The 22064-nt window shown below is 54.8% G+C and overlaps 7 protein-coding genes across 7 annotated transcripts; 4 read left to right on the top strand and 3 right to left on the bottom strand.

Annotated features, from left to right (window-relative positions):
• Window positions 1-104: 104 nt before the first annotated feature.
• E0L32_002115 (uncharacterized protein) lies at window positions 105-1952 on the bottom strand (the record flags this gene model as incomplete). The annotated part of the gene is made up of 1 exon (XM_031136270.1): window positions 105-1952. One exon carries the CDS (start codon window positions 1950-1952, stop codon window positions 105-107), a length of 1848 nt encoding a protein of 615 aa, XP_030989223.1.
• Window positions 1953-2493: 541 nt separating this feature from the next.
• E0L32_002114 (uncharacterized protein) lies at window positions 2494-3339 on the bottom strand (the record flags this gene model as incomplete). The annotated part of the gene is made up of 1 exon (XM_031136269.1): window positions 2494-3339. One exon carries the CDS (start codon window positions 3337-3339, stop codon window positions 2494-2496), a length of 846 nt encoding a protein of 281 aa, XP_030989222.1.
• Window positions 3340-5832: 2493 nt separating this feature from the next.
• E0L32_002113 (uncharacterized protein) lies at window positions 5833-6416 on the top strand (the record flags this gene model as incomplete). Its single annotated transcript, XM_031136268.1, has 3 exons — window positions 5833-5988; window positions 6078-6262; window positions 6323-6416. The coding sequence occupies 3 exons, from the start codon at window positions 5833-5835 to the stop codon at window positions 6414-6416; spliced, it is 435 nt and encodes a 144-aa protein (XP_030989221.1).
• Window positions 6417-7415: 999 nt separating this feature from the next.
• E0L32_002112 (uncharacterized protein) lies at window positions 7416-8639 on the top strand (the record flags this gene model as incomplete). Its single annotated transcript, XM_031136267.1, has 1 exon — window positions 7416-8639. The coding sequence occupies one exon, from the start codon at window positions 7416-7418 to the stop codon at window positions 8637-8639; it is 1224 nt and encodes a 407-aa protein (XP_030989220.1).
• Window positions 8640-8688: 49 nt separating this feature from the next.
• E0L32_002111 (uncharacterized protein) lies at window positions 8689-13685 on the bottom strand (the record flags this gene model as incomplete). The annotated part of the gene is made up of 6 exons (XM_031136266.1): window positions 8689-9177; window positions 9247-9534; window positions 9581-12621; window positions 12753-13525; window positions 13574-13629; window positions 13683-13685. 6 exons carry the CDS (start codon window positions 13683-13685, stop codon window positions 8689-8691), a joined length of 4650 nt encoding a protein of 1549 aa, XP_030989219.1.
• An 898-nt stretch (window positions 13686-14583) lies between these two features.
• On the top strand, window positions 14584-18760 carry E0L32_002110 (uncharacterized protein; the record flags this gene model as incomplete). Its single annotated transcript, XM_031136264.1, has 4 exons — window positions 14584-14675; window positions 14724-14765; window positions 14834-14971; window positions 15025-18760. The coding sequence occupies 4 exons, from the start codon at window positions 14584-14586 to the stop codon at window positions 18758-18760; spliced, it is 4008 nt and encodes a 1335-aa protein (XP_030989218.1).
• Window positions 18761-20161: 1401 nt separating this feature from the next.
• On the top strand, window positions 20162-21508 carry E0L32_002109 (uncharacterized protein; the record flags this gene model as incomplete). The annotated part of the gene is made up of 2 exons (XM_031136263.1): window positions 20162-20276; window positions 20415-21508. The coding sequence occupies 2 exons, from the start codon at window positions 20162-20164 to the stop codon at window positions 21506-21508; spliced, it is 1209 nt and encodes a 402-aa protein (XP_030989217.1).
• Window positions 21509-22064: the final 556 nt, after the last annotated feature.

Genomic DNA, 22064 nt, shown 5'->3' with positions numbered 1-22064 from the left:
CTCCCAGCCTTGCGCGATGAGGTATCTGATATCATGCCAAAACTTGTAGCCTCTCTGGTGACGCCAAAGCTAGGGGTGACGTCACATGCTCGGATACATACCATCTATCTTTGGCCCTTTTCTCGCCTTGCCTTGTTCTTCTGGTAAGCCTCTAGAATGACCTTCTTTATCACAGGTTCTGCGGCTTTGAAATTCGCGATGCACACTTTGATCAACGTTTCGACCTGGTCCGGAGTCCAGATGAGGTTGTACGAGCTCGAAAACGTCGAGTTGGCTGGATTGAACCCCGGAACCGCATCCTCATTCTTCAGCAGCGGCATGTACACAACCGTAGACTCTTGATGAACGACAGGCGCCGGAGGGGTCGTAGTAGTCTTGCCATACGAGTCGATAACCGTCTCTGGCCTGTCGCAAAGCTTGCCGTCAAAGACCTGTGCGTATGGGGTTTCATCCGGCTGCCTCCTCGTGAACTTGATGCCTTTGCGACTGCCTATCTGGTCGATCCTCCCCTGTTGGTCCTTCTCCACGTCGCTGGACGCGTCCATGGTGATCAGGACGTCCACGTTCCTGCTCGGGTGGAGGAGCGTGTACGTCGGGCAGTTGTTGTCCATGCCGCTATCGACCAGGTGGATCCTGGGCGAGTTCTGAATCCCGGGAGCCCTGTCCTCCGTCAGGTGGAAGAGATAGTTGTGCTCATTGCAGGCGTGCAAGGGATGATGACCCTCGAACACGGCTGTGCCGTGTGCTCCCCACAGACGGGATATTCCCTTGGCAAGATCGTGTACCTGGGCGCCGAGAAAGTTTCCCGGCAGGTTCCTCTTGATCGTCGCGATGTACGAGCTCATGTGTCCGGCCGGAGCACTCACAGTGAGACCCAGTAGCAAGGCCAAGGACTGCTCGGGCAGTCCCGTGGTCGACTTGCCCGCCGCAAATGGCCTTCCAAATCCCCACGTCGGCACCCACGCCTCGAGCTCGTCGGATCCGATTTCAAACGGCGTCATCTCAAACCATTGCCACCATGCATGCGACTCAGCATGCTCTTTCTCGTCGATCACGTCGCTCTTGAAGGGGTGTTCCTTGTCGGTCCACTCCTTCCACGGCCGCTCGTGCCGGATCGCCGTGAGAATGGGCAGCGGCTCCGCGCCGTTGGCGATGTGCTGCTTGGCGTTGGTGAATTTGAACCACTCCGGCTTGAAGCCGACGACGCTAGGCTCGGTGCTGGCCGTGGGGCGCTGCTCTTTGTCATGCAGAAAGATGTGTCCCGTGGTCAGGACGGAGTAGTAGTCCATGGGCACTACGCTGAGGCCAGACTCTGATTTGATCTCGAGCGGCCCGAGGAGGAGGTCCATGCCTCCCGAGGCTGACAGCATTGCTCTGATGGCATCGTCCGAGAGAGGGTGATGAGGCGAGAATCTGCGTTTGCAGTGCTCTATCACTTCGTCGAAATTGAGGTTGCCAAACGTGTAGTACGATGCGATTGACCAGCAGGAGCCGGACACGCCGGCGATGTACATCAGTAGGTCCCATAGGCCACTCTCCTTCATCGCGGCTGAGTAAGCAAGAAGTCCCAGCATGGCTCTATAGCCTCCTCCGCTGCCACCGAGGCCAATACAGGGCACGTCGTCCAGGTGCACCGTAGCTGGATCCAGCCCGAGATACTTGGCAAAGTGGTCTCTCATCCGGGCTTTTCGCTTTGCAACGAACTCGACCTCTTCCACGCACAGTCCCAGACCTGTTCGCACCTCGGCGACTCGGTCAATCTCGGGATGCTTGCTCGTATCTTTCATTTCTGCTCTGGCACGGTCGTCCGTCTTGAAGTACTCTTTGATGATGCGCAAGTCGCCCTTGGCACGAGCCGACACCGGGTTCATCTTGTGGAGAAACCAGCGGAAGCCCGTCTTGGCATTCCGCACCGCGCCCTCTTCGGCATCGCGATCTTCCGGTGCCTGCATGGGTGCATGGAATCCTTGATCTTAGGCCCGGGGCACTGACTTTTGTATCGTGGAGAAGACTACACAGAGATCCTCCTTGGTGAACGCATATCCGATAGCAAGCGAGGGGGAACGAACCCATGAGTGTGATTTTATGTATTTCAATGATGGCAAAGGACGATCTTGGGCCAGCTCAAAGCAGGTACCGACTCAGCTTGATCGCAAGAGCATCGTGGCGCCACGGCTCGTGCTCATTGGCTAGACTGGTTTGTTACCATCAACCGCTCCGAAGCTACTGCCACTTGGTAGCTCAGGAACCGCTTCTCGCCTGTTTGGAAACAGAAGAACAGCCCTGCGCATTGTAAAATCTTGTAATCACCTTGCCAGTACACGACAATCTGAGTAAAGAGCCGTCATTCTTCATGGGCAAATAACTGTGGTGCAAAGTCATGTTCCTCCTAGCCGCTGCTATGGTGATTATTCGATGCTATGGGTTAACCCCCTAGAATACTTGCAGGGATCATGAGGGCAGATGAAGAACCAGGAACTTGCCGATTGTCTTCTATCTATAGGCGCACTGGATGGCGATCGCGTTGACTCCGACGTAGTCTCTATAGTTCTCAATGCCAACAGAAGATGCGCTCCTCCTCTCGGCCGCCGTCACTGCAGCGCGATTCAAACTGTTGCGCACACACCAAAGCTTAACTCCCAAGCCTTGCGAAATGCTATATTCAATTTCACCCAGAGTAGCCATCCACATGTCAGCGTCCTCCATCAAAGTCCCCGGACCGATTTGGAAGCCGTCTCTCGTCATTTTCTCGGCATGCCATGTAAGCCCCTCGACGACGGTGTGGGAGTGTGTCGCGATGACAAGGGTCTTGAAGCCATCCCCTTGCCAGGAACGATAGCGGAGAGCGGCGAGGATGGCGCGCAGATGGGCTCGAACAACTGTTGGCGGCGCCAGCTGACCGAACGGGCCCTTCTCTTCGACGGGGCCGCTGATGGTGCGCAGAGCTTCGGGGATAAACTGTTGGGTCGAAAGACCAGTGAGGGCGGCGGGACCGTAGATGAAGGCCCAGGCTGCAGGTCTAGGTTTGTCCACAGTGCTCGGTGAGAAGAACCCGGAGGTGTAGACCAGGCATGTGTCCGTGGTACCCTCGCGAGGGACGAAGCGGATGTCGCGGCCGCAGCTGAATGGGAACTCCAGCATGGTGGGGGGGAATTCGTCCCCGGGAGGAGCCTGCGAGTGGTACGGTGCAGCCCAGAACTTGCCTACGTTGGGTCTTGGCAGATACTTGCTCTCTTCCAGGGTCTCCGAAGTGTTGCCAGGCAGAACCGTAGGAATTATTGGCGTACACTCGACCACTGTTGCGTCGCAGCGGTAATTGACCGGCAAATACTTCACCATCGTGTCAATGTTGCAAGGTAAGGTATGTCCGGTCCGCCACGGTGTAGGTGGCGACCAGTTCGGCACTGCGGCGCTGGCTATGTGTTGCGAATAGTTTCGCTGAGAAGATGCTGTTTGTTTCTGCGAATGTCGTGGTAGAGTTCTGATAAGAGGGTCTAAGGCCTGCTCAGTCTTGTGGTAAGAAGAGTGAAAAGGACCACGCGGGATGATACGAATGTCCAGAGTTCAAACTCCAAAGTAGAAAATAGACGGCTCTTTGAGCCGTGAATCACATCACCTGCTATGGGCCAGATGCTGGAAGAGGTTCGATGCTGGAAGAGGTTCAGTGGTAGCGTCATGTCCATGACACTCCCTGGAGTCCGATTTGGCAAGAGTGCGACTTCTTCAACGCCGACGGCTCCATGGTTTCGGGACTGTTGTGCTTTTCTCTGCAGGCACCATCTGCGCTGTGCAAGAATAGAGGGCAAGCGGCCAGCCAGCCTTGGATCAAGAAGGAACTGTCCAAGAGCTCAGCCCTGAGGCCTTGCAGGACCTGTCAACCGTCCGAGCACACTTGGCTGAGCAGGCAGGATCAAACCTGGCTGGCTACAGGACTTATGAGCTTCTGCATTGAGCTCGAGCGACAGGGACTGATTCGTGCAGCAGGGTTTACTCGTCATGATGCCAGATGCAGAGGCGAGGATCGTGTGAGTTTGGGTGCCTCGATCTGCGAATAGCTTCATTTCCCAAGTCGACCATCGTGGAGCCAGCTCTGAGGTTCCCGACGTTCACTCCAGTGCTGGCTGGTTCAGGTGTGGCAGCGAGCTCAAATTAGAGGGGCTCGGTGGCTGGCTTTAGCGTCCTAACGGGCAGCTCCGTGCTGTGGGAACCCTGTAGCGACCCCCGGGGCCACTAGGTACTCCGTAGATGGGGCCACTAGACGGAGATCCACGCGGGAACCAAGATTAGGGCTCTCTGAGCAAAAACACGAACCTTGACCCGACACGACAAAAAGGTGTCACCTTGCATGTGGTTGGATCGAAATCCCGATGGCCTGCAGCCCGTCTGTGGAAATCAAATTGCAGTGGAACGCCACAGGGAGAGGCCCAGACGGATAGCGGCCGCAGCTGAGGGCTGATGATGTGTGTGCTGCCGTGGGATGACATCATGAAACGCCTCGCCCATTTCGCTGCTTCGCCGTTTCGCTGTTTCGCAGCACATCCATCCACCAACCAACCGTGTCTGCCCACGCTGGTCCCATGACCGTCATTTACGTCTGTCCCAAAACTTGGATTGGCAGGTCTTGGCCCCCCCCATTGGACCCATTGGTCTGCTTTGTGTCCGGAGCTCACGCTCCTTGCCTCCTCACCCTCCTGTGCTTTGGATCTCCTTGGAGGCTACATTCTCTCGGGTTCGGCACTCTGTCGCTACACTACCAGCGACTACCACGTCGGATCGGCACTCGAATGCATGGGCTGCATCGCAGAATCCGACCTCACCCCACCGACCTTGGGGCAGGTGGTGTTCTCTCCAGCCACAGGGGCGACGAAGGAAGGGCACAGGGCACCCGGCGAGCAAGGCCATTGGGCCGCGGTGTGGCTCTTTCTACAAGTACGCATTCCCCGTGGCCAGGATCGAGAGGATTCTCTTGTCGCTGCTGTGTGGAGATCGAGACGCCTGGTCGCAAAGAGTTGACATGACGTTAGTGGCTCCATCTCCCTTGGCCATTGCGAAACACCGCAGGGCTGTCATGTGGTGTTGCTCCCGTGCAGGTTCATCTCTCGTTTCCCTCTTGCTTTCTTTTTGATGCCACCGCGTTTGATGCTCCATTCTCGCCGCCTCCTCATTGGCTGGGACATTGCAGGAATGCACATACCCTGGTCCTGCCTGAGTGTGCTTCGGAGCGAGAAAAGGGAACAAGGCCTTGGAGAAGAGAAGAGAGGCAGGGGATCGCGATCTCCAGCAAGGGGGTCCCCTCTCTCGCCCCAAATACATGCCCGACGCTGCAAGAACCGGCACATGGGTGCGCGTGCGTGCCGTGCATGATGCCGCTGACCTCACCTATGAGAGCATCGCCGGGCGGTTTGACGTGGATGCCATGCAATGGTGATGCTGGGCCGTACTTCCAACCTCCCAGCATCAGACACAGTTTCCTGCACTTTTCTTTCTTTTCCCCTTCCGAGGCAGACGGCCTGCCCCCGGTCCAGTCATTGCTTCTGTCCAGCTGCCCTACCTACCTTGCCTACCTGCATGTCTCTCGTCAAGCAGACAAAGGCAAGATCAAACCATTTAAACCCCTCCCTCCCACCCAGAGCTTGTCTCCCGCACCCATCCTGACCATCGTGTTTCCTCTCCGTCGTCCATCCAAGACACCAATACCACACACACACACACACCTCGTCGCCCTGCGAAAGCATCTTTACACAGCTCTCAAGACATCACCAACCCTTGCAAAGACCTAGACGCCTCCATCTTTATTCGCTCCTCTTGTTCTCTACAGTGCAGTCAGTCAACATGCCTCTGACCGCCCACCGCCGCACCGGGCTCTCGCCCTTCTTCCTCGTCACCAACCTGCTCATCTGGATCTCGGCCGTCATCGTTATGGGCATCGTCTCGTATTGGATCTCCCAGGGCGCTGGAGGTGACCACATCATCTACGAGGAAGTCATTGTACGTGCTTGCTGTCTACCCTCTCTGGCCCATGTGATCGGTGTCCCTATGGTTCCTCTCGAATACTGACCATTCCCGCACTGCTGCAGTCTGTCCTGACGGTTGCCTTCTTCCTCGTCTCGTTCATCCTGGGCACCTACCCCGGCTACATCCTCATGTTCAACCTCATCTTCTCGTACCTATGGCTCGTGGCCGTCGCGTTCACTGCTAGCGACTTTTCCAACTCGAAGAGCAACCTGGCACTGACGGTGGAGGCCTTTAGCTTCATTGCCTTGTGAGTGATGATTTGACACTGGCATCTTTGGCCCCGGTGCGCACTGACACGATGATTCAGCTTCCTGCTCTTCTTCAACGTCGCTTATGACTGGTACATGGGCTACCACGGCGGCGCCGCTGGCACCCGCACCACCACGACCTCGCGTGTCTAAGCCTTTCCACTCGGGCAGCAGCGTGATTTTCACGACTGAGAGGGTACACCAGTACGACAACTAATGTTATGGCAATGGCAAACGGCTTCCAATGATTCAATACCCCACTTGTTTTGATACCACGGGACAGGCAGGTGGACGGAGCGCATGACTTCTGACGAGGATTTGATGACTGGTCCGCGGTGATGCTGTAATACTCGAGGGGGGTTGGGCAAGATGGGCATCTCTCGCTGGACAGGACAAAGTGCAAGACTGAGACCAGATGAAATTTGAAAGCTTTTCTTTGGTTACAAGAGCATCTCTCTCCCTTGCAACCCTGTTTTCCCATTGACTCCCGCTGTTGTGTTTCCAGATGTCGTGATATGTCTGCCTGGAGAGTGAAGGTAATCAGCATGTGCCAACCTTCTGGCAAGCTGCAGGATACCACACCCTCCTTTCGTCGTCAGAAACTGCGGGGATGGTGGGGGAGCTGTTCCCGCAGCGAAGCTACGCCTTGGCGAAGACACACATGCATTGACGGATGCCGTCATGCTGCCCTAACTGCCGGCCGACCCCGCAATGCCCTCGAGGAATTGCAGGCCATGATCACGGAAGGCCGGAAGGGCGCAAGACCCACGCCAGATCTTCATTGACATATGTCCAACTTGGTCACTAAAAGGCCATATCTGTTGACTCGAGCTGATCCTCTTTATCACACTTGCTCTACGAGTCACGTTAGAGCGCGCCCTTTTCGTGTCTGCCAAGTCGTGAGATTGGTAATCCATCGCGTCACTGCTCAAGATTGCCGGGTGGTGGTGTTTCAATCCCATCAGACAGTACCAAATGATGCTATAAATTTGATCTTCATCTTCATCCACGCATCTTATCGGCTCAAATCAAGGCCTATACACACTAACTTTAATCAATTTGATTGCCATCATCCCTTGAAGCGCTACCAGCTTACACTCAAGACAAGTCAGCACACTGATCCGGATCACACATCACACTTTCCTCCCCAGCATGGCGGATATCAAGCCCTTCAAGATCGCCGTTCCAGACGCGCAGCTCGACCGCTTGAAGCAAAAGCTCAGCCTCGCCGAGTTCCCCGATGAAGCCGACTTCTCCGACGACTGGCACTACGGCGTCCCCCTCGCCGACATCAAACGCCTCGCCGCGCGATGGCGCGACGGCTTCGACTGGCGCAAGGCCGAGGCCGAGCTCAACCAGCTCCCGCACTTCATCACGTCCATCCCCGTCTCCGGCCACGGCGACCTGCAGATCCACTTCGTCCACCAGCGGGGCTCCCGCGAGGAGGGCAGCATCCCCCTGCTCTTCTGCCACGGCTGGCCGGGGAGCTACCACGAGGCCACGAAGATCCTGCCCCTCCTGACGAACCCGTCCGCACCCGGCCAGCCGTCCTTCCACGTCGTGGCCCCCTCGTTGCCCAACTTTGGGTTCTCGCAGCGCGCGGCGCGCAGGGGCTTCGGCATCCCGCAGTACGCAGAGGTCTGCCACAACCTCATGCGCAAGCTCGGGTACGAGCGGTACGTGACGCAGGGCGGCGACTGGGGCACCCCCGTGACGCGCATGCTGGGCCTGCTGTACCCCAAGAGCGTGGCGGCCTCGCACCTGAACTTTGTGCGCGTCGAGTCGCCGCCCAAGTTCACCAAGGCGCCCGGGTCCAGCATCGCCGACAAGCTGGTGCCGCACACGGCGCAGGAGGAGGAAGGGCTCGAGCGCACGCGCTGGTTCGCCGAGGAAGGCTTCGGGTACAACCTGCTGCAGAGCACGCGGCCCCTGACCATCGGGTACGCGCTTCGCGACTCGCCCGTCGCGCTGCTGGCGTGGGTGTACGAGAAGCTGAGGGACTGGACGGACCGGTATCCCTGGACCGACGACGAGGTGCTGACCTGGGTGGGCATCTACGCCTTCAGCACGGCCGGGCCCGACGCCGCGTCGCAGATCTACTGGGAGAACAAGCACACTGCCCAGGAGCTGACGGCCAGGACCAAGGAGTGGATTGGGGATGTGCCGCTGGGGCTGAGCTACTTCCCCCGGGACCTGATCGTGCCGCCGAGCAGCTGGGGCAGGACGCTGGGCCCGGTCGTGTTCGAGAGGAGGCATGCTGCCGGTGGGCACTTCGCGGCATGGGAGAGGCCGGAGGAGTTGGTGGGCGACTTGCGAGAGATGTTTGGTGCTGGAGGAGGCGCCGAGGGAGTTGGGAGGGAGTTCGGGGCTATTTGATCCTCGATTGAACAATTATTTCAAGTGTTTCTCCATTGTCTAAGGCATTTCAAGAAGTTCTCACGGCCATATAACCTAGCATAAGAGACCCCAGCGTCACCCAAGCGCCGGTAATAGTGAATGCACTCTGGATGTCCTTCTCAAACACCGACCAACATACTCCAAACACCATGCTCCCTATACCGATGACGAAAACAATTATGAAGTAGATAGATCTCCAGTGCCAGTCCTCCTCGAAATAAATACCCCAGCCTAAAGTCGGCTCGTCATCAGACGCTGCGAGACTGCCACAAGTGCGCTTTGGGAGTTGTCGGAATATCGACATTTGCCCTTCTCTGAGGCAACCCGGTTTTTTGAAATAGTGCGTCAAATAGTTCTCTCCCCAGATGGGTACTTTGGTCGGCGCTTTTTCCGGCGATGGTCCGCAGCGGTATTCAATGTGGATGCGGTTGAGGTCGGGGAGGCAGACGCATGGCCCGGGTTGACAAGTCCGGTTGTGCGGATGGACTTCGACGTTCGAGCTAAAGTCGAGTTCAAACTGTTGTCACACCGTCAATGCCTGACGTCAAACAAGGGGAATGTGTTATTTGGAAAGGGAGGTACATACTCGACTCAAGAGTAGTTTCGAGACTTGTCGCGGGCCATTTGCATGGTGAGGGTCAAGATGAAGCGGGAGGGATAGGTCCTCGGTTGCACTGGCCTTCCGGGTCGATTTCAGCATAGTCAGAGACTGATTAAAGACGTTCGTGACTCGTTTCATAAACGACTGTGGCTGGTTGTGCTGAGAGGCTTGTGGATCACTGCTGTTCATTCCGTATAGCTCGGTTTGCAAGTCTTTCAAGGAGCCGGGATCAAGCTCAGTGTAGTCATCGTACAGTCTTGCGCCACATCTCTGCTGTACGGTCAACCGTGAAACCACAAGGAGAACGGAGGAAACATACACATGTCCATCGTACCCGGCTTTTCCCGGGTGGAATTGGCGGTTCCATAGAGGTCAAGTGGCAGAGATCAAATACCCGGTCAACCAGCTCTGGCAGAGAACCTGGAAAGACACTCGCAAAGTATGTATCGGGCAGAGACGGCCGGCCCGTAAGGTCGTCCTCAGACTTGATTAGCTGATGAGGCATGACAAATGTCCTTAGTTTCTTTCGCAGATTCTGAATGGGATACCCGGAGATCAAGAACTCTTTTATCTTGTCTGCCGGTGGTGGTTGGATCATCTCATCATCTGCCGGCTCCAAATCCTCCTGGGATACGTCGCCGACATCTTGCACAGGTTCTGTTCCTCCAGTGAGTGGAATACTTGATGGTCTTGGACGGCTGATCTCAAGCCTTTCGTTGAAATCCTGCTTCGCTTCATCAGTGTCTACTTTGCTTGAGCGTGTCGTCTCTGATGAGGAAGGTCCCAATGTTTCTGGCTTGGGTTCGAACTTGTACCGGATTTCTTGTGAGATGGAATGCGCATTCTGTTGGAGAAAATCTGCCGTGTCGTGATACATCGGAACGTCCGTGGCTGCGCGCAGGTCCTTCGAGAATTCTTGAAGTAGTCTCCTGAAGACCGTTTCAAACTTTGAACCTCCAATCTCCTGGCTTTCTATTGCGGCTTGAAAGAGAGGTCGAAGTTCTTGATCGTCAAGAAATATCCCCACCATTTCCTCACGGGCTCTGTTTCTGATTGTGATAGACAATGTGGTCAACGCCGGCACCTTTGGCAGAACCCCGGTAGCAAAGATTGAGCCGGAATGTGTCTGATCCACGGATGGCTCGGCGTCAAAATCGTCGAGTTCAGAACCAAGTTTCTTTTTGGCACCCGTCTCGCATTGGAGGGCTGGCAGGTCTGAGTCTTGCTCCGCAAAAGGTTCTGAGTGCCGGGTGATCTTCATCTCAATCTCAGCCGCTCTGTTAGGGTCTCCAGCTGACCTACACGACGTTGCGAGAGCTTGCGCTATCGGCAACCAGATTGTGGTGCCGTCTAAGGCAGTATGCTTCCTAATCCACCTCGCGGTGAGCCACGCGTGTTCTAGTATGTTCATCGCCTGCAGGTGCTGTCCTGTACCTTCATATGACAATGCAAGCTCATGCATAGCCCTCAGTTGATAGGGGTGCTGCTCTTTCAATGAGGGGTCGAGTCTATCTACCTGCTGCTTCAACAGGTGGATGGAACGGCCGACCTGTCCACGAGCCCTGTAGGCAGTTGCGAGCTCGCACTGGGCTGACAGAAAAAAAGGATGATCCGAAGCCAGGGTTCGTTCTTGAATAGCCGTAACATACTCCAGGAGCTCGACTGCTCGGGCGATTTGACCATTGGACCGGTATCCTACCGCCAGCTCGTAAAGCGACCTCAGTCGGGGACTGTCGCTCGTGGCCGGGATTCTCGCTTCGAGCGCCACTACACTCTCCAGTGTTTCTATTGACTTTCTGATCTGTCCATTCGCCCTGTATGCTACTGCACGCAATCGTGTTGACTTTAACCGGGTGGGGTGGTGTTCTGGCAGAGACTTTTCTTCGAGTTGTATAAGATCATCCAATAGTCTGATTGCCTTCTTGACTTGATCATCGCAAATGTACGCCCTCGCCAGTTCACGCTGAGGTTCTTGTCGATCAGGATGGTCTTCACCGTATTGAGTTTTGCTCCATTCAAAACATTCTTCCAGCCAGCGCACCGACTCTCTCTCCCACCCATCAAAGGCCAGGCCGAGGCCGACCCAGTAAGCTAGTTCAGACCTCTCCTTCAGCTCTGGCCCTCCACCTGCCCTCAGCAAGCGCAATGCATGGGGTATATATGCTTTCCGCCTCTCATAGTCAGCATAATCAGCTGTCGGGAACACCTTGGCAAGGTGCCGAATCGCTCGCTCTGTGACTCCACCCGCACCATTCTCGTGTTCTTCCTCTCGTTTCACCCACGCCTTTGTTGCAATGTGGACAAGTGGATGCATATGCAGCATGTCCATCTCGTCTTTTGAGAGAAAAGAGTATGCACGTAATGTCCCGATCGCGTTGATCATCTGCAGTTCGGAGCTTGGCCGGGGGAGAAGCGACTGAGGAATCGAACCTGCCTCGATTTGCGATATGAATCTTAGCAGCTCAGCCGCATGGCTATCGGTCTCTTGTATTTGTTCGAAGCTCATATGCATTGTGGAGGCTACTGCGTTGTGTGAGCCCTGGTACCGTGTCTTGTCAGGCAACCCAAGACTGAGTAAGTCAATCCGATCATCTTCGGTGTTGTGAAATAGCCTCAAGTACTCTCTGGTTGTGATACGATTCCTCGCCATGTAAGATATTGCCTGTGTGATTGCCAGAGGATGAAAGACAAGACGGCGCAACAGCTCTTCCGCTATTCTTTCGTCACTCATTGGATGTTGTCGAGTCAAAGATGTTTCTAGCAGCCATTTCGCCTCTTCCAAGGCCATTTCGGTTAGACTGACAACCTCCTCGGCCACTGTGTGCGCCACGTCATATGAACGCGAGGTGAAAAGAGTCCGGCCCTGGTCGCTCGTTGGCAAGAAGCTGTCAAGATGATCAGGCATCCCGTATGTACTAGAGACGATCCGCATGTCGTCCGCGTTGTCGACAATCAGAAGCCATCGGCCCGCCGCCTCGGAGCTTAGATGGTCTTTAACCGAGTCCCTGATATCCTGTCCCTCGCCCGTCCGGAGTCCGAATTTGTTAGCAATCTCGCCAAACGCAATTCCGAAAGCAGCTTCGCTCAGTGCAGACACCCAGAAAATAGAGAAGTCGGGCAAGTTCCCTTTCACCCAGTATGCAAGCTCGAGAGCGGCTTGGCTCTTGCCTATGCCACCAAGTCCCACAAGGGCAACTGTTTGGATGCCTTGGAAAAAAAGCAAGTCTCTCAGTCTCATGAGGATGTCTTCTCTTCCGACAAATCGCTTATTTCTTGGAAACGGGAGATGGTAAACTGGGTGCCGAGCGACTGGTTGAGTAGCGGTAAGGTGACCAGCCTGGGGATGTGACGATGATTTTACTGAAGGGGAGAATAGCATTAGTGCTAATGTCAAAGCAGTCGTGGGGAGCCGACCTAGCAACTATGTTCACCACTTTGACCTCGCTGAGGCCAGTCTTTTGTTGTAAAATATAATGAGACTCCTCACTTACCTTCCATCAACACTGCTCCGAGAGACCTTAGACTGTTTGCTCGAGTTCCCAACGGAGAGGACCACACCACCTTCTCGTACAAGGCTTGGATGTTCTTTCGTACAATGTCGAGATTGTGAATATCGATTGGGCTAAAGCCAAATTTGCAGATCGTGTTGTGATTCCCATCGAGCTCTACCACACGCTCACGACCATCAGGCAGCCCAAGTCGAGCGCTTGAAAAGAATTCGCTTCGGAGGTCGCTTACACCATCTTGGGACCCCAAGAACGACACAACCTCACATCTAGGTGTCAAAATTTGATTGTCCCAATGCTCTTCCACATATCCCGAAAATAGTGTTTCGAGCGCCAATCTCTTATCGAACAGTGTTTCCGTCCTAGAGTGGGGTGTGGCAAAAAAGACTAAACCTGTCGTCGCTTCTTTGATAGATGAAAACTTCGGTTCTCTGCTGGCTCTAATCAGAGCTTTTTTGACCAGCAAGCCACCTATATGGTGTCCCAAGAATAGCAGGGGACGTGTGTCGAAGTCGGCTCTTGCAAGGATGATCTCTTCTAGCAATGTGATCGCATCCTGCGCGAATTTCATGCGGCCTTTTCCAGGCCCAACCCTGGCATCATACTCGTAAAGGAGTATTCGCGCATCGGGAGTGCACACTGGAAGATCATCACGGAGCCAGAATCGGTCATTGGGACGATCTGTCGGGCGCCAGGTATCCCAAGCGTGCTCTAGAAGTGCTTTGCCTTGGGTGTTCAGACCAGGCACGGCGATAATGCTGCACCCACTGTCAGTGAGTGCAATGGACTATGGATTGTGCACGTACTCGACCCTGCACGATCCGCCGGGTTTATGAGGGTCTGGGAATAGCTGTCGCAGTGGCTGAATCCCTGTTGTCAGCTTCAGAATCATGTCATATGCATTCTTCGACTAACCATGATGTCCAAATATTTGCCGGTAATGGCTCCAGCAACAAGTTATCGCGAGTGCTGGGCGACAGCAGTCAAGAGCGTTGTCATGATGACAGAGGAAGCCTAGGCACCAGACTGCCTGCGGCCGGAATCATGTAGAGGCTGCGTCTCTCCCAACCGCAATACTGTTTCGCCGTTTACTGATGGCCCTCGACTGCAGCCGTCGGTGACGCGACGCGCGCAAACATCCATCATGAAAGAGAGGTCATCATAGCTATGCTGTCTGACAGGGCCGATCACCTCGACCGGCTCGGTCCAATAACAGCCCAACCAAAGCGCCGAGTTCAGGACAGGGATGTCCGACAAGGCAGACTTAGCATCTGGTTTATCTCAAGTTTTCGCACCGATGGAGTGCACATGGGTCTCTTCTCGTAGCCTCTGGTGGAATTATTCATTTGAATACATGATATATACATTTGAATGAGAGACATATACATTCAAATACATGACATGGCTGGCATGCAATCACACACATCCTGGAACATTCTGCACATTTTTGTGTACCATGATCCTCAGGCTACTCGACAAGCACGGCAAAGGCCCTCTGATATGGTTCAGCCTGATGTGACGTGGCAGTCGCCTAGCAGAGGGAAGTGCAGTTTTCATGATACATATTGGCAGGATGTGCCCACTCTTTCGCTACACGCTATGCCAAGAAGTCGTTGTCCAACGGCTACATCCTAGGTACCCTCTACATGCATATGGTGCTGGTACCGGTACATGTGGTGTAGCGGGAGCAACTACAAGGAGTGCTGCCAGAAAGTGGTGCCAGATTTTGGATTTTGCTGCCGGATCTTGTCGCCAGATTTGCTCGCCTTTCCTGCCAGAATTTGTCGTCAAATCCTGCCGCCCCACCACCTCAACAATGAAGCTGCACAGTACCTCCGCCCTGCTTCTATTGGATATTGGTGGCCGAAGTCAGACTGGAAGTCTGTCAGCCTGCAAGAAACGTATCCGGTGCCAGTTCCAAGTCAGGATATAAAATGGCCTACATATGCATGCTAGAGAATCCACGCTCAACTTCTTCCTTCCCAACTCTACATTGCGGTTTGTTCAGACCTAATTCTTCGACCACGCCAAATCAAATTGTCACCTCGCTTGCTTCCCCTTACAAGTGCCATGGCTCCAAAACCCGCATCCATTCCCCAGGAGGAGTGGGAACGCCACAAACAAACCATCGCCAGGCTCTATCGCACAAGCACACTCAGAAGTGTAATTTCAGAAATGCAAAGGGAACATGGCTTCCAGGCCACGTAAGTTCACCTCCATTCCGTGTGTGAGGGGCCGAATGAACTAATTAATGTAGCCCATGGCAATTCGAAAAACAGCTCAAACTATGGAATATCCGCAAGAACACGACCCGAAAGGAATGGGAAAACTTCTTTGATCCATCTCAAACTCCTCAGAACAGCATTGTTCAGCCATCAGTGACGCCTGCAGGTCATAGCAAATCCATGGCCTCGATTCAACGGTCTCAACGATACCTTCGACAACTTCGAAAGCAGGATAAACTGCATGTGGGTTCAAGTCAACGACCAACGCTGCATAGCAACACCAACACCATCCAGCAAAAGTGCGATGACGGAACAAACACCAATCTTGAAACGGGACTGGCAGAACTAAGTACTATCATATCTGCCAGCAGTGTGGACGTTTCTCGCGAGCCTGATTCAATGAGTGTATCGCCTTACATAATCGACACATGGGAGCCTAGTCAGAATGATCACCTGGGACCTGACATGGACTGGGTCGGCCAATTCAGCCTCAACATGTCTACGCCTAGATTGGCCCCGTCGCCGATATACGGACCCTCCCTTGCAATGGATTCCGCCTTCATGCAAAGACAAATCCTGACGCCCGAAAACGCACCATTTGCCAGGAGCCCGAAGTACTACCATGGAATGCAAGTGAACTGGGGCTCGCACTTTCTAGAGTTCGAGAAGTTTTTGCTATCAAAAGGAGTCAACTTCGGCCCCTCTGCGAATGCTATTTTGACTAGGGCTACAGAGTCCACCCGTAGTGGCGCTACAGTGGACCTTTTCACGAACTTCGTTACCTCACGGCTCGAAAGGGGGACTCTGCAAGCTTCGAAGCTTTCAGATACCCAACAGTCATTCTTGAGAGTCATAAGTCTCTTGCCAGGCCAGGGCACGGCGCCTGGTCTAGTCCATCAATATTCCCGAACTCAGCTCATCCGGGCCCTGCTTTTCTCGTTCTTGAATGGGTTTGCCGGTCTTGGAGAATTACGCGGCGAAAATATCATCGAGCTGCTGGGACAGCTGGGGGCATTGACTCCATCATTGTTGAAGGTCCTCAAAGAGGGGCCACCACATACCACGAAGATATTTCTCGACAGCATGTTGATCGCAGCAATCAACACCAAGAACCGGCATCTTTTGGAGCAATTGCTTGAAAGCCCAAGGGTAAACGTCAATGGTATTGTTATTGATTTGGAAGGGGAATCGTTGACACCAATCGAGCGAGCTGCGGTGTATGCAGATCTCGATATCATCCGGCTCTTGGTGGAGGCTGGGGCGGATGTGAATGCAACCCACCGCAACTACAACCATGGAGGCGGCGCATTAATGAGGTTGCTAAAAGCTCAACAAAAAGACCAAGCTGGTGCGCACCATGCAGGGTCAGTGCCTATGCATACGCTCTTCAAGGTTGTGGAAATCCTACGAGTGGCTGGTGCTAAGATATGGCCAGTGCACGTGAAAGTTGCCTCGCAACTTTGTGACAATGCAGTTGCCAATTACATCGCACTGAATGTCACAGCTGCCGAGCATGGATTGTTCTTCGGTGACCGCCATATGAAGCACCTAGAGACTCTTGTTGAGGTTCTGGGAGAGCACCACGGGTTACTTGCCATTCAACATCTCATAACAACTTGCGAAAGAAGCAATTGCAATACCTGTCGCTTCGCACGCGGCAAATGGACATTTCAACGACTGGCAAGGTTTGCGGCCCGCCGGGGTTACGCAGACTTGCTGCAATTTCTGTCTGGCTTTATCGCTCTGTCAGCAGATACTCTGTGCGCGGCTATCAAATCTGGCTCGAGACGCACCATAGATCTGGTGCTCTCACAGAATCCGACGCTCGATTCAAGAGCTCGGTACACAGAGCAGTATCCTATCACTCCACTCTCATGTGCTGTGAGAGCCGGCAATATTGACCTGATCGATTTGTTGCACAAGGCTGGCGCTCTGGGACGGCTTGAGGAAGGTCTTCGGTTCGGAGCCTTGATCAGGGCGGCTGCGAAATGGGGAGACTACGGATATCTGAGCATGCTTCTGGACCGACTTGACGACTGGTTCAACCTTGATGGAGTTCCTATTGAAGTGGCACTTGCTGCTGCGAGAAGTGGTCACAAGTCTATTGCACGACTTCTTTTGCAATACTCGCCGTCCAGAAGGTCTTACAGGAGTGATGGCGACCGCAGTGTTGAGAACGTTTCCATGCTCTATTTTGCACTGCAGCACCAGGATATCGAACTGGTCGAATTTATGGTGCATGACACGATTGAGCTGGTTGGAAAACATCACCTCAACGCAGCCTTTGAATGGGGCGATTACTCAGTGATCTCGAGCCTCTTTCGCCTTGCTTATGGTGACCAGTACTACAGAAGCTTCACATGCGGATCGGAGCAAGCTTGGGAATCTCTTTCCATCAGTTGCATGGAGGATCAAGACATAGCGACCTTCCACAAGATTGTCAACTCTTCACTGGAACGGCCTCCATCTCTGGTCGGTTGTTTTATTAAAGCAGTCCAGGCGGGTCATTACGATATGGTCAACTATCTGCTTGATATTGGTGAAAGTCCCTATGAAAGCGATATTCTGGCAGCCATCATTCAATATCATCCGAGTATGCTGGAGTTGGTCGCTGACAAGCAGAGGAAACGACAATACCTTAGACAGTGTATTGGAGCTCGAGTCATCCAAGATGTCATGGCCGCGACAGGAAATGACCCTAGCGCACAGAGCCGCGCACTCAATACCCTACTAGGGACTGGGGTTGTGAACTTGGTAGTTCCTGAGACGATACCGGTAGGGTCGAATTTCATGTGTCTCACACCACTCGGATTAGCGATTGTTCGACTATCACAAAAGGTCGATGGCAGCCTGTGGATGGTGGAAGCACTTCTCAGCGCGGGAGCTGACCCGAATTCTTTTGCATATCAAGAGTCTTCGCCTTTTCAGCCACCTAAGCAATTCACCGGGCTTTTGCTAGGCATTCAGGCTGGCGAGAAGGCCCTTGTCCAAGCGTTGCTCGACCGGGGGGCGAATGTCAACCAAGAGCCACACCTTAGCATCTCAAAAGCGCCGCTACAATATGCAGCTGAGTTGGGAGACATTGAGATGGTTCGCCTTTTACTTCGAAGGGGCGCAGATGCTAATGGACGCCCTGCGGCGAGGGGAGGTGGTACGGCACTGCAGTTCGCCTGTGTCGCAGGAAATTGCAACATAGCTGCCATGCTATTGGAAGACGGGGCGGACTTGGGGGCGCGACCCTCGCAAATCCATGGACGGTGGCCGCTGGAAGCAGCGGCTGAGCACGGCCGTCTGGAGATGATACAACTTCTATGGGATGCAAAGGAACAGACTATTGGAGAGGTGGAAGGATTTCAACGGCGGCAATGTCTAAAGGCCATGGCTTTCGCCCATCAAAGCGGCCACATGGCTTGCAGGGATCTCGTATCGGAGTTATCAGGCATACCCATTGAGGCTCTCGACAGTGAACGTGTTGGCGCCCAGTGGCTGGCTTTCATCGACCTGGAAAGAGAGGCTTTTGAACAAGCCTGGCCATCTGCCGTAGGGGAACTTCGGTTCAAACCCCACAGGACCGGAATCCTCAGCGGAAGAAGACCGCAGAGTTGGTGGTCTGGAATTGACCGTCATAATTGGGACAAATATTTCTCTGGTAGGGATGACGATTCATCCAGTGAGGATGAAGATTCCTTCAGTGAGGACGAGGATTTTTTCAGGGACGACCATGAGTTCTCTAGTGATGTCGACGACTATGGTGGATCTTCAGACTGAATGATATAGCAATGGAATGGGTGGGAGTAAACGGGAGACGCCCGGTCCGGTCTTTTGTCGTTGTTGAAGTCAGCTAGTATCAATGTGCCTAATTGTTTGCAAAACGCTAGGATTTTATCGTCAGTCTGTTTTTTATTAATGCATGCGATGCTCCAGGGCACCTTCGGACGCTCCGATAGACTCCCACAAAGGCTGTGGGCGCGTACAAATCATGAGACCATACAACTTTCCAAGCACGTCGCCCTTATCACAAGCGTGATGGTTTCAGCCACCCTCCCCAGCTCTGAGCATCCCCTTCTCGACAGCCAACCGAGTCATCTCCGAGTCTGTATTGGAATTTCGACCTGTATCTAACCAAGATGGACACGTCCATGATTCGCTGCCCAGACATAAGGCCTGTCGCGCCCCAATCTACAATGACAGCCGAGACCAGTCTGATGGGCTGTCGGGGTTGCCCAAGACGATCGGCAGCTAATGTCGAATGACAGTAGTGCACAACAAGTTTCTGCATCCAAGCACTTCTGAGTGTGGCGTCGGAGTTGCGAACTCGGTGAGTTGGACTTTCACAGTAAAGGAGAAGGGAGCGCGGGTCAGGTAATTAACCATTAGCGCCGCCTTGTGCTGGTCTCGCCTCATCCAAGGTTCGTGCTGTCCTCCCCAAGGAAAAACAAGACGACAAAGTCCCACTTTTCTGGGTGAATGGGACGACGTCACCTTTGAGTGGGCGAGAACAAGTCGTCTCGTGTCATCTGCATCCTTCCATCCTTCATCCTCCGTGGTCCTCTTCATCATTATCATCACAACGATCCGTCGGGTTCATCAACAGCGCCGGCTCTCCATCATTGCCACCATCCAGGGACTCGCCTCTCGTTCGCATCGCATACGTCTTGTCTGCCTGCCATCGGGTGGCCGCATTGGCATTGGACACGGGCAAACACACATCCCCAGTCGTCATCCGATTACCTGTCCTTGTCGCCTTTCCACGTGTGCAACCCAGATCGCCCAGCCAGACAGAGTTGTGAGGAAGGCAAACAGTCCCTCACCCGAGAAACTGCCGATAGTCTCGGCTCCAGTGCAGTGCACGTACGGGTCCGGAACTAAGAAAGTCCAGTCTTAGTCGGGATTGATCAGATTGCGGCTTTTGGCCAGAGACGCGCGCGCCCAGTTCCGAGACGCGTCTGGCACATTCCCCGCAAGAACCTTGCACCCGCTGCCAAGCCAAGCACGTCCATTTGTGTGCAGTGAGCAGGGTGTGTGGACCGACCAGGCCAGTTGCAGAATACACACACACCTTGCCCGTCGGTCGCGATACCAAACAAGATCGCCAGCTGCCTCGCCAGTGTCGCCCCCTGCAGCAGTGTGAGTTGCCATCGCCGCAGCTACACCAGCGCACAAGCAGTCATGGACGCCCCGGAGCAGAAGCGCAGCGTCTATGACGACTACGAGGCCGACGATGGCTCACCGCGTCCCGCCAAGGTGCCGCGCACTTCCGGCTTCTTCGGCACCGCTCTGAGAGGTAAGGCAGCACGACTCTGTTTGCGATTCACTCAATTGCCCTTTGTGCGATGAGTCGCCTCAATTGCGCATTCATCCGTTGGATCCTATCTCCAGGGTAGGCGCGTAAGCACAGTTAGTGACTGCGCTGTCCTCTCAGCCGCACCTGTTGTGTTGCGCATGCATTACCCCCCCAATGAACTCACACCACATAACACACCCCATCTCGATCCGTGCGCGATTTCTTCATTACATCACCATATCCATCAGAAACCGCCCTTTGCTGACGTGCACACGAAAATGAAAGGCGTGGGCCATCTCCTGTCCACCCCGCAGAGGGCCCTCAACGACATTGCGGCGCGCGCATCCAGCATGTCACCATCGCGGCAGGTCGCCTCTAAGCAAGAAGACGGCGCGACGGCGGCCCAGGACGCGGCGCAGCAGCCCGAGCCTTCGCCCGTCAAGAAGCTCTTCGCGGCCGCCGTCCCTTCCTTCTCGCCCGCGGCCGCCGGTGCCGCGTCCTCGTCGGCCGCTGCTAAGCCCAGCCCCAGGGCGCGCACGCCCAAGCAGGTCGCCATCGCCAGCCCCGTCAGCCAGCAGCCGCCCAAGAGCAGCGCGCGCAAGGGCGGCAAGACGCCCACCGCTCAGGCCAAGACTTCGCCCGCCAAGTCCGCCGGCGGCGGCACGCACCCCATCGCCTACATGTCCGAGGTCGAGGACGGCGCGTCGTCGTCGTCGGTCTCGCCGGGCAAGCAGCCGCCTGCCCGCAAGAGCCTGTCCGCCGAGCAGGTCTTTTCCATTGCGCGCATTCAGAATCACCGCACCGAGGCCGGCCTCGAGCCCGAAGTCCACGTCATCTGGGAGGGGCCCGACGCCGGCAGCCCCAGCTGGGAGCCCGAGGCTGTCATCCAGCAGGACGCGCCCGACGCGCTCCTGGAGTACTGGGCGAGCATGGAAGGTGGCCGCGGCGCGTATCCCCCCTACGCCGGTCCGGACCCCACCGATGTCGTCTTTGCCATCATCGGCCACGAGTGGGTGAAGCGCCAGGGCACCAAGCGCAAGCGCGGCGTCGCGACGGCCAAGGGCAGAGGCAAGCGAGCGGCCAAGGAGCTGTGCCTGCGGGTGCAGTGGCTCGGTTTCCCCGAGTCCGAGGCGACGCTCGAGGCCGAGGAGCGGTTCCGCAAGGACCAGCCCAAGCTCGTGCAGCTCTACTGGAGCAAGGTTGGCGGTCGTCCGCTGCAGCCCGACGCGTGAGGTGGTGGTCGGTTGTGAATAAGCTGTCGATTCAGGAAATGGACCGGAATGGAACGGGACGGAACGGAAGGGTTTACTGCATTTTGGCAACGCTTACTGGGTTCATTGTTTTTTTTTATTGCGGTGGGCCACCTCTCCATGGTGCCACCAGTGTATCGCTTAGAACTTCATGTATTTACTTGGGGCTTTGATTTACCTTTCAACGGCAATACATCAGCATTTTCTGCCTTGTCCAAGAAGCGCGCCCTAAGATTATTTGCCTGCTAGTCGTAACACAGAGTTTGCGCTATATCGACCTTGAGCAATGCACACGCTACCTGGACAACAATGGATGGATTCCCTTGATCCTTGAATGCAGTGATGGACAGCAAACAAAACCTTGGTTATCACTACTCTCACTACTCACACTCCATTGAGTTGCCCGCAGGTGAGAGCACGTCGAGCATGCGGCGGGCGAGGTCGAGGTAGGCGCGTCGGGATTGGTGAGGACACAAGTGTAGAAGGGCCGGAAGCCGTAATCATCCCACGTTATTCGAGTTTGGGTAGAATTGAGGCT

Source organism: Thyridium curvatum, assembly GCF_004353045.1.
Source record: "Thyridium curvatum strain D216 chromosome Unknown NODE_8_length_716436_cov_74.480370, whole genome shotgun sequence".
Taxonomy (NCBI): Eukaryota; Fungi; Ascomycota; class Sordariomycetes; order Thyridiales; family Thyridiaceae; genus Thyridium; species Thyridium curvatum.
Note: the sequence above shows the minus strand (reverse complement) of the source record. Positions and strands in the feature narration are given on the sequence as shown.